This window comes from Monodon monoceros, unplaced genomic scaffold (assembly GCF_005190385.1).
Source record: "Monodon monoceros isolate NGI ecotype Baffin Bay Population unplaced genomic scaffold, NGI_Narwhal_1 Super_Scaffold_13, whole genome shotgun sequence".
NCBI classification, from domain to species: Eukaryota; Metazoa; Chordata; class Mammalia; order Artiodactyla; family Monodontidae; genus Monodon; species Monodon monoceros.
Window position 1 is genome coordinate 6,233,197 of NW_021703769.1, and position 11,430 is coordinate 6,244,626.

Below are 11,430 nucleotides of genomic sequence, written 5' to 3' on the forward strand. Positions count from 1 at the left end.
GTTCACACAGGAAGCAATGGCTCTGGAACTAAGGTTCGGGGAGCAGGACCCCTTCCGCTGGCAGGTCACGGTGGAGGGGACAAAGGCACAGGAGAGGACAGGCGGGCAGGGACATGTCACAAGAGGCGGTCTGAGTCTCTACTTCCGGCAAGGACAGGAGTAGAAAGGTTTTATGCAGAGAAGCAACTAATTAGATTCATGTTTCAGAAAGAATTGAAAGATGCTGAAATGACACATGGAGGGGGGACCCCAAACCATCTGATTTCTTCAGCTACTGGGAAGGAACAAATGATGTATGTCAACAACTCACCGTGTGACAAACTTCTGCTTTTATCTCTTTCAGGGCTCGTTCAGAAAACACGCAGCCACAGCACCGCAGGAAACAAAACCTGGAGAAATAATCCAACATGGAGAATGACTTAAATAACAATTTAAAAATCATTACTCACGTTATCAATTAACATTTGTTTTGTTTACACAAAGGCCAAGAACCTCAAAGAAAAAAATGGTTATATTTGATTCCATCAAAAAAAAAAATTCAGTGTGTCCTAAATAAATAAAGTACTTAAAACACACACACACACACACACACACACACACACACACACACACCCCGCTTTCTGAAAGTCTGCCTTACGCCACTTCATTTTTACGAAAGACCTACATTAGTACCTATTTTCGCTAATGGAAAGAAATCCAAAGTGGATTTCTCCTTTTATGAAAAATGGCAAAAACTAAAAAATGGCATTCAGCATTTGTTTTGCAGCGAGCTGTTATACAGGCAGCTCGCACCCCAAGCTCCTTCTAGAGGAACTACATCCAGCATCTCAGAGTCAAGCCGCCATAGCTTTGAACTGTGTCTGTGACCATCTGTGCTTTATCCCTATTTATTCTGTGCATCTGCTAGCAAGATGTGTCTTAAGGGTAACTGCTTCTTCGATTTACGCCATTTCAGCTTAGGAAAGTTTTCTTAGTCACTTAGGAAAAGCTCTACTTTTCAGAGAGAGGAGAAACTTGTGTGCTGAAATTAAAACCACAAACATAGGCCAAAGTTCCACTCCTACCCCCTTGCAATAATCCTTTGGAAAAAAGACTCTATCAATAAAAACAAATAAAGGCATTTTTTAAAAACACCACAAAAAGTCAAAAGACAGAATAGGAACTCAGGGAGAAAATATTTTAAACACATATGAGGTTCAGAGTTTATGAATATTCAAAGAGGTCTATGAAAGCAACAGTACACAATATAGAAAAATGGGTAAAGGGCATTAACATGCAGTTGACGAGAAATATAAACAGCCAAAACACATAAGAGATGCTTAACCCCTACTTTTAATTACAGAAATGCATTTCAAACAGGACATACAGTGTTTTACTTAACAGGCAATAATGAAAGAGTTTGAAGGTATCCAGCTGGAAACTGTCTGAGGAAACAGGCACATTTGTTGGTGGGTGGGTACAACATTTCAGGACAATTGGCAGTAGTATGAGGTAAAGCATCACTCTGCAGACTTTCTCCTACAGAAACATGCCCACAAGTGTGCACACGCACAAGTATGTATTTATGAAGTTGTGTAGTACAGCAAGGAAGAAGAGGAAGCCACCTAAATGCCCATCAACAGAGGACTGGTTAAATAAATACGAACTTTTACACAGCTATTAAAAAGAATAAGGTGGGACTTCCCTGGTGGCACAGTGGTTAAGACTCCATACTCCCATGGCAGGAGCCCTGGGTTTGATCCCTGGTCCGGGAATTGGATCCCACATGATGCTGCAAGTAGGAGTTCATGTGCCACAGCTGGGGAGCCCGCGAGCCGCAACTGAGGACCCTGTCTGCCACAACTAAGGAGCCGGCGAGTTGCAACTAAGGAGCCCGCCTGCCACAACTAAGACCCGATGGAACCAAATAAATTTAAAAAAAAAAGAATAAGGAAATCTGTATGTATGGCCAAGAAAATGTTTAAATTAGACAGAGAAGTAGAAAAAAATAAGGTTACAAAATATGTGTAATATGATTCCATGCCGGTGGGAAGCATACATGTCTATTTGTGTCTCTCTTGCAGAGGTGCAGGGAAGTGTGTTGTGTGTTGGGGTTGCAGAGGTCTGTAGGGGGCGTTAGACACCGAACAGCTAACAGTGCTGTCACTGGAGGCTAGGGTGGGGCAAAGGTGCAAAAAGCGCTTTCACAATTTACTTCTTTTTAATTTACTTCTTTATTTATTTTTTTATTTGGCTGTGCTGGGTCTTAGTTGCAGCATGTGGGATCTTCGCTGCGGCATGTGAACTCTTCAGTGCAGCATGTGGGATCTAGTTCCCCGACCAGGGATCAAACCTGGGCCCCCGGCAGCGGAAGCGTGGAGTCTTAGCCACTGGACCACCAGGGAGGCCCCTCACATTTAATTCTTATGTTCCTCTAAAAAATGTCACCATAGAAACTTTCTCCAAACTTTTCACCATAGAAACTTTCTCCAATTTCTCCATAGAAACTTTTAATCCTAGGGATTATAGCAGATGCAGATTGCTCTAATGAAAACCAAATTAATAACACTGTACTAATATTCATTAAATGTTGTTTAGCACTTAAAAAAAAACCTGCTTTATCAATGCTTACTAAGTATTAGTGATTTAGGAACTGGTTTTTCTTTAAACAAAGGCTAAATGTTTTTATTATACCAATAACCTATTTCTATTTTTCTATACACTTAAATCTTTATTATACAAACGTTATTAAATATACAAACTAACCCCCAAATCAATTTTCTAGTGTGGAGGCCCTATTAACAGCAAGAGGGCAAAGCCAAAACAGGCAAAGCTCAATTAACCGAGAAGAGAAAAAGGAGAAGAGATTAACCAGCAAATGAAAGGGAAAAAACTAGGGGAAGCCACAACTGGAGCAACAGGCTACAGGTAACCCCTGCTCAAGACGCCAGAGTTGAGTCTGTTTCTGCTATGTTCCTCTTTTGGGGGTGAACCATGGTTTTCTTAAAAAGAAGTGGGAAGCCAGATACAAAAGGTCACATATTGTGTGATTCTATTTTATATGAAATATTCAGAATAGGTAAACCCACTGGACAGAAAGCAGATTGTTTGCTGCTAGGGGCTGGGGGGAGGGGGCATGGGGAGGGACTGCTTAATGGGTAGGGGGTTTTTACTTTGGGGTGCTGAAAATGTTCCGGAACTAGATGGAGGTGATGGTTGCACAACACTGAGAATGTACTAAATGCCACTGAAACATACACTTTAAAAAGATTGTGAATGTTATGACTTTCACCTCAAAATAATGTGTACGCACACACACACACACACACACACACACACACAAGTAGGACAAGGTTAGGTACATGAATCTCATTCCCCAGAATATTCCTCTTGTGAAATTTAGTCTGGACTACCAGCTATTAAAGATATTTCTAAATGGTGGGAAAGAAGTTTAAAGCTTTGGCAAAGTGAGACATCCTATAAAAAGGCACCTACTAATCCACTCGACGTTCGTATTTTTTTAAGGGGGAAATATACTTACTTACTTACATTTGCAATATAAATCTCAAGCTTAAGATTTCTGGTGCTCTAGCCAGAGGATCTGTTAGCTACAAATTCAAAGCAAGTTATCATCGTCAACCGGGCCTTTCACTGACCGATCAACCACACGTTCTGTAAGACCGTTTTCCACTGCAGAGTTTTAAGCAATTGTTAAGGAAATGGGATTTGTTTGATGGGAAATATCTGTCCTTTACTTTCTTTCCCATAGGAGAAGACCAAAGAACTCAACTCAAGTCTCTTAAGTGTCACAAGACAAATTTTTAAACTCCCTCTTTACTTTAGGTTCTCCTAACCTCAAGAACAGAAAGTTGCAGACAACGAAGAGGCCATGTTACACGTGGCTGGTAGGGAATGAACATGGTCTTGTGCACTACCCAAACCAAAAGACACGTTAACGGAGTCCGTGTGATTACTGAGCTTTGGCACAGACCCTAACAGCACTGGGGTTACTCACCCAGACTCCACACCACCTGCCCACGCCCATTACTGACCTGTGTCGGCCATTCATCTCCAGGCCCACAACAGGGCAGATGAAACGTGCCCGCTGGAGGTCATCGTGTTTGTCACCTTTAGTGTTTCCTTTATCTCCTTCCCAGGCGGGGTTATCAGAAAGCCTCAGTTCTGTCACATTCTGTGAAAAAAACATGAATATTTTAAGAGTTCCTTTGACAAATGGATCATCTTTGGCCTTAATTATTATTCTAGTCCCTTCCCATCCAAACCTCTTTTTCTACTTTCCTTTAACATCAACTAACATGGATATAAAATTAAACCATAAGTTGTGATAGAAAACAAAATTTTTTAAATGCACTGTCTAGCAAATAATTAATTTCTATTTTACAAGCATTTTGCTACATAAGGCAAAGTAACTTCAGACATGAAAATTTACCCCACTAAGAGAAGAAAGCTTTGTATTAGTTTCATCCAGAAAGGAACACGTTCTTCCCTGGCTGATGAAGACTCACTGAGGCTGTTCATATTACTGACCAGCCACGTTTACTTAACAGATAACTAGGCGGTAAAATCTGTGAGGCCATGGTCTAATTAGTCCAAGGCAGAATATTAGCTGGAGATTACTGTCACACTCCAAGATCCAGCTGTTCCGGTTTTCAAAATTCAGTTTTACAAGGAGTGACTTAACAGCCCCACTTTAGCATTTGAAGCATTTCTTCATATTTAACCGCACCATTTGATTTCAACACTCCAGAGAGCAGCTGAGCACCTTGAAAAGAAAGCCACCACACACGGGGTCGGCTTCCTGCTTGTGTGTTCATCAAGTTCTCTGCTCAGAGTACCTGTGGACTATTAACTGCAGTAATAATAACCTTTGCATTGTTTTATGTGAATCCTTTTGTCTTTACAGTTGTGATTTCTTGGAAAAAAAATTTTGCATTAAAATGAAAAGTTCAACCACATTATATATTGTGTTTTAAGTATAGACTTGTATAAGTTAATTTCAGTGATAATCACATTTTTGAGATAAGATAATTATGCTACTATGGGTTTTTGAGAAATGAATTCTCTTCCCAAGGAAACGATGGCAACAGTCAGCATGGTTACCTCTACAGCACTACCGACAGCTACATCTCAGAATCACTAATTTGTCTGAAATAAACATATTCTGTAATTACCCCGAGAACTCAAACAAAAAGCCTATTATAATAATAAAAAAAATTTTAAAAGAAACAGAAGGAGGAAAAAACTCAAAGCCTTAGCCTGGGAGTCAGGGGCTCTGGATCTAGTTTAAGCGCCCCACTGACTAGCCATGAGGCCTCAACATGTCATACACAGCGAGTGTTTTCACCTGTCAAGCTTGGTGGTTCTTAAATTCTTCACTACTTTGATTTTTCTCCCACTGACCAGATTTGAAAGATTCTGTCCTCTCAACAAACTTCCTTTACTAAAAAGCTTGTTTTTCCACTTTTATGAAAGAACTTTCAGAACCTCTAATCAGCAGGAGATAACCACTATGATTGAATAGTTATCCACCTACAAAAATCTCTAATTCTATAAAAGTGTCTTCCAAACCAAAATTCGAGTGGCTGAGTTTTAACTATAAAAATAATGCCCCCCAAAACCTATATAGCACAATATACAAGTTTCGAAGTTTTGAAACTTGTATACTACAGTTTTGAATTTCTTTCCCACATATGAACTCACAACAGATTTATAATCCAGGAAGTACGGGTGTGAGGACTTCTGGTTTGAACTTCAAGTGACTTGCCCCAAATCACACCTTTATTAGGTGGCTGGGTGGGACTGGAATTCCAAATTTCCAAGTTCAGTCTAAAATTTACATGAATTCTATAAAATAAACCCTAACCACTGGAAGCCCCGGAGCACTTCAGAATCACCTGTCTTACCTTAATGCTTTTAATGTGAGAGGCTGCCTTCCCAAGAGCCTTTTCAGAAGACTTGTCCAATAAAAACTCAATGATGGCATCTTTGTTGTAAAGTCTGCAACAATAAAGATCAGTCAAAACATTCTGGCAATAATCAACCTTCACCCAAAGGAAGGAGACTAAATTGAGTACAATCCAAAGTCATTTACGTCTGATAATAGAAATGCCCTGCACTCCTAAAAAAAAGTAAATTTAATCCTGTATCAACCATTTCCAAAGCATACAAAGAAAGAAACTAGTTTAAATAAAGGGCTACAAACTGGCAGTCTGAGGACTGAATGTGACCTGAACAAGGCTTTTTTTAAATTGGGAAGTTTAATATAAAAGTACACATTTTCAACTTTCCCTGAAAAAAAGAAAAAAAAAACCCAGATGTTCTGGAATCAGTCTACAATCTTGAACTGTAACAACAGGCTGGAACTGAATAGCAGCTACCCTTAATTTGCCTTTTTTGTCAGCCGTGCAGCACAGCTTGTGGGATCTTAGTTCTCCAACCAGGGACTGAACCTGGGCCCTTGGCAGTGAGAGCGTGGAGTCAGTCCTAACCACTGGAGCACCAGGGAATTCCTGCAGCTACCCTTTAGACAGGATGTGAACTCTCCAGTTTCCCCCAGTCCTCACCATTCCCTACTGACTCCACATGGGTCCTTCATGCATTTACCTTTATAACTTAACTCTTAATGGCCCCTGAGTTTTCAACCCATGGATTAAATAAACCAAACTGAATAGAAAAGTGCAGAAGTATGTTCTGAGACAGGGAATGATAACCCAGGCTTCACAAATTTGCTGGAGATCATTCACATTTGATGAATCAAGAACAGCATTTATACATTAAAATTCTTTTTAAGATCATTTAATAAAAACTCGTCTCCATTAAGTAAAGGAACCATACCTGCCAAGTTCACAGGCAACTATTGGTCGTCTTAATATTTCTTGACTTAGAGTACAATAGTTCCACTGGGCCACTAACTCAGCATTCTTGTCAACCTGAGAAAAGAAAAAAAAATCCTGTCAATTAATTTTCACCCCTGAAAGACACATGGTCCACAGTTCCACATATAAAGGCTCATTCAGTAATACCACACTGTGACAATTTTTTTGTTTGTTTTTAAAATATTTATTTATTTGGTTGCGCCGGGTCTTAGTTGTGGCTCACCAGCTCCTTAGTCGTGGCTCGAGGGCTCCTTAGTTGCAGCATGCAAACCCTTAGCTGTGGCATGCATGTGGGATCTAGTTCCTTGACCAGGGATTGAACCCAGGATCCCTGCATTGGGAGCGCGGAGTCTTAACCACTGCACCACCAGGGAAGTCCCACGATTTTTGTGTTTTAAATCAAAGATAGTGACACACGAAGTTGGGATTTAAAAAGTCACAAGTAACCGACACTACGTCAAATAAAGGCCTCTCTATACATGACATGTACAAAGAAACAGTTTACATCAAGTCATTATATTGCTTATGCTAGTTACATATTAATATCTGTATCTTAACAGTAAGTTAGGAAGGCCATACAGAAAAAACAAGCAGTACAGGTTAATTCCTAACGATGGGAAAGGCTCCAAAGTTGTAGCAGAATTTAAGGACAAAGAATTGAGAAGATAGGCATTTTTTTAAAAAAACAGCTCAGCACAGACTGTATAATTCTTTATAAAATCAGCAATTTAACAGAAGTGTTTTTTGCCAACTGCTCACTATGTGGCATATCAAGCCATTACCCACAGTACAAAGATCCAGATCTGAGACCTTCCAGAGCCCTCAAATGATATTTTCTCCTATTTAATATTCCACGTCCCACTCTTTCCTCTTCCTAAAATGTCAAACCTGAATAATGTAACAGGATGGCACATTTGAAAGAAAACAGGAAGAAACAATTTTAAATTCCCTTAGATTTAATTCTTGCAGGAACAACTACTTAAGTGTTTACTGTGTGCCAGGCACTGTGCTGAGCAGTTTCAGTGACTTGCCTTTTAGCCCTCATAAAACCTTCTGAGTTAGGGTGTTTACCTGTGTAGTTGAGGAAACTGACATACCAAGAAGTTAAGTTACACATCAAGGTCACAAACACACAAGCAGACCAAGGAGCTAGGATAAAAAGCCAGGCAGGGGACTTCACTGGTGGCACAATCGTTAAGAATCTGCCTGCCAATGCAGGAGACACAGGTTCAATCCCTGGTCCAGGAAGATCCCACGTGCCACGGGGCAACTAGGCCCGTGCACCACAACTACTGAGCCTGCGCTCTAGAGCACGCGAGCCACAACTACTGAAGCCCACGCCTAGAGCCCGTGCTCCGCAACTAGAGAAGCCACCGGAATGAGAAGCCCGTGCACCACAACAAAGAGTAGCCCCTGCTCACCGCTCACCGCAACTAGAGAAAGCCTGCGCGCAGCAACGAAGGCCCAACGCAGCTAACAAAAAAATCAATTTAAAAAAATAAAAAAATAAAAAGCCATGTTCAGCAAGTTTAGGATCTACTTTCCAGATTACTCCTTGCCCAGGAATTTAAAAATTGGTCCCCCCAAAACTTCTGAAAACATTTATTCTAGGGTCATTCTTTTCAGGGCAAGGTATCAAATTTGAGTAATGTTTTGGGCCAGACCCAACATACCACATGAGTGATCAACAAATGTTATTATTTACCTATTTGAAAATGTAAGCTCTACAAGGGCTGGACTCTGTTTCCAGCTGCATCCTCAGGGCCTAGAATGGTGTATACGGTAAGCACTTAATAAGTGTTTGTTGAGTGAATAAGGATAATAAAACTCCATCCTGCCTGGGCATTCTAGTTGTTTCAGATCACCCTTTTTCTTTTCTATCCCCTTCTGACACCTATTCTTTGCCAAGCCTTTCATTAAGCTACTTCTTCAGCTCTGGGCACAAGTTAACAAAACTGAGCTGAATACTCTTTGGGTAAAAGCTCTCGCACACAAGTGGTAACTACCCAGCATTAATGTCTGCACATGTTGGTATGATTAGAGGGTACGCTCCATCCTCCTGGGTGTTCATTCACTCTCAAATTCCACATATTTGTTGGGTGTCTACTGTGTGGCAGACACATCACAGGGGTCACAGAAATAAAACATACAAGGACCCTGTCCATATAGGAAAGAGACAAGAACAAATATAGTGATAATCATTATAAAGAAAAGTAGGGACTTCCCTGGTGGTCCAGTGGGTAAGACTCCACGCTCCCCACACAGGGGGCCCGGGTTCGATCCCTGGTCAGGGAACTAGATCCCGCATGCATGCCGCAACTAAGAGTCCACATGCTGCAACTAAGACCCGGCGCAGCCAAAATAAATAAATAAATAATTTTTATTTAAAGAAAGAAAAATAAAGCAGCAGAAGAGGATAGAGTGATCAGAAGTGAGATGTATTTTGGCTACAGTGGACTGAGATAACATTTGAGTAAAGAACTGATTGATGTTAAAAAAAAAAAAAAAAACAAACCCAAATGATATGACTATCTCAGTGAAGAACATATCAGGTTGAGGAAATTATACTCCAGGTTGAGGAACAAGGCCTGTGTAGCTGGAACAGAATGAAAGGGCTGGAGAAGGGCAGAAGATGAGGTAATTACATCAGACCCTGTCTGACCACACAGGGTCTTGTGGGATTCTTTTTCTGAATACAATGGGAAGCCACTGGAGTGGTTTCAATACAGTTGATATGTGGAGTTTATCTTTAAAAAAGACTTCTCTGGCTGCTGAGTGGAGACTCATATGGACCATCCACAATGTGCCAGCCACTTGTATTAGGTGCTTTACACACCTTCTATTATTAAAAAGTAATTACTAGTGCTAACTTTGAAATCCTGAATAACTGGATGTGAATCCTGGCTTTATTACCTACCAGTTGCATGATCTTGGTCACGCTACTGACTCAATTTCCCTGTTAGTAGCATGGAAATTATAATACATAATTTGCTCAATTACTGGTGAGAATTAGGGATTATTCACTCATTCATTTATCCACTATATCTACTGCACCAGGAGCTGTGCTAGTTGTAGAGGGGGTAAAAGGTGCAGGCTCTGCCACCAGGAGCTTACCATCCTCTGAGATCAACATTAATCAACCTGAAAGCAGTCTACATGGTTGTTAGATAGTTTTAAAGAGGAGGACCTGAGGACTTCCCTCGCAGTCTAGTGCTTAGGGCTCCGCGCTTCCACTGCAGGGGGCATGGGTTCGATCCCTGGTCGGGGAACTAAAATCCCACATACCTCGCAGCGCAGCAGAGAAAAAAAAAAAAAAGAGGAGGACCTGATCTCACAGGTAACGGTTTGAGAAGACTTCACTGAGAAAACGAAGTTAGTGTGTACAAAACTCAACAAACAGCAGCCATTTGTATCACTGTTACTAGCAGCAGACAGACTTCAAATCCTGGTTCTGCCACTTACTAGCTTTACAACTTTCTCCTCCTGAGCCTCAATTTCCATGTCTTCTGACAGTATGTACCCGTAGAGCTGTTTTGAGAATTACATGAGATACCCCATATTATGCGCACTGCCGGGTGAATAGCAACAGCACGCACTCAATAGAGGCCCGTTATTAATACTGTGGTTAATCTTGAGTTCTCTGAAAGGGATAAATGAGCACAGTTGCGTGTGGAAACCCGCTGGCTCCCCCTCCCACCTCCTTTCGCCCCCTGGGGGCGTCCGCGTGCCCCACTACCCCCGGGCCCCACTGGACCCATGTCACTGACCTTCTCAACCTTCTTCGGTCCCTTCACCAGTTCATGCCTCTTGGGGATTGTTCCCCCGTCGCAACCCATCGCAAGCCGGGAATCAGAGTCCAAAGTAAACCCCTACAGCCGCAACTTCCGGGCTGCCTAGCGACTGTAGCAGTCACTTCCGGCGCGCCGCAGTGACGCAAAACGCCCGTCGCAACGCGGCGGGGTGGGGTGGGGTGGGGTGGGGTGGGGTGGGGTGGGTGGGGTGGGTGGGGCTTTTGCCCCGCCCTGGTTGCCATGGAGAACATCGCTAGGCGCTGGGCGTGGCCCCACGGCGGGAGCTGCTGCAAAGTGCTGAATGGGCCTCGAGTGCCAAGCAGGGTGCGGAGCGTTCTTCTACTCCCTCGCGGCAGCCCGTCGGGCCCCAGCCTGTCTGACTCTGGGCAGACATCCGTAGGCTGGGGAGCTCGTGGCGGGAAGGGCTGCATTTTATTCGTGCAATTAGTGATGAATATGGATGGAACTGTTATTTCAGTTAACGTTCATGTGTTCAAAAAGAGAACGTATCTTTTTAGTGAGCATCAGTTGTGACCTAAGCACTCACAACAAATCCTTCGAAGTGATATTATGTGAGATTATGGGGGAGTAAAATTCTCTAAGGCCTGAAACTTTCTGATACTGCCATGTATATTTTATACATATGAAATAGTGCACACAGTTTGTACATGTATACATTTCATTCACAGCAGACTGAAGCCCAGGCAAAAGCATTTTACTTATTAAAACGCAGGTATATAAAAAAAATTAAAAATAAATTAAAG

At 41.9% G+C, this 11,430-nt stretch overlaps 1 protein-coding gene across 2 annotated transcripts in view; it reads right to left on the bottom strand.

Annotated features, from left to right (window-relative positions):
* Positions 1–10,812, bottom strand: part of RTF2 (replication termination factor 2) — a 40,019-nt gene extending 29,207 nt beyond the window's left edge. The window contains exons 1-5 of one of the 2 annotated variants that reach the window (XM_029220446.1): positions 10,643–10,812; positions 6,835–6,929; positions 5,904–5,997; positions 4,032–4,171; positions 311–389 (exon numbers count right to left, since the gene is read on the bottom strand). In XM_029220446.1, the coding sequence (XP_029076279.1) occupies positions 311–389; positions 4,032–4,171; positions 5,904–5,997; positions 6,835–6,929; positions 10,643–10,711 (477 nt within the window). In that variant the 5' untranslated portion in view covers positions 10,712–10,812. The remainder of the gene's footprint in view (positions 1–310; positions 390–4,031; positions 4,172–5,903; positions 5,998–6,834; positions 6,930–10,642) is intronic. The other variant, XM_029220445.1, reaches the window with a different exon arrangement.
* Between the last annotated feature and the right edge of the window lie 618 nt (positions 10,813–11,430).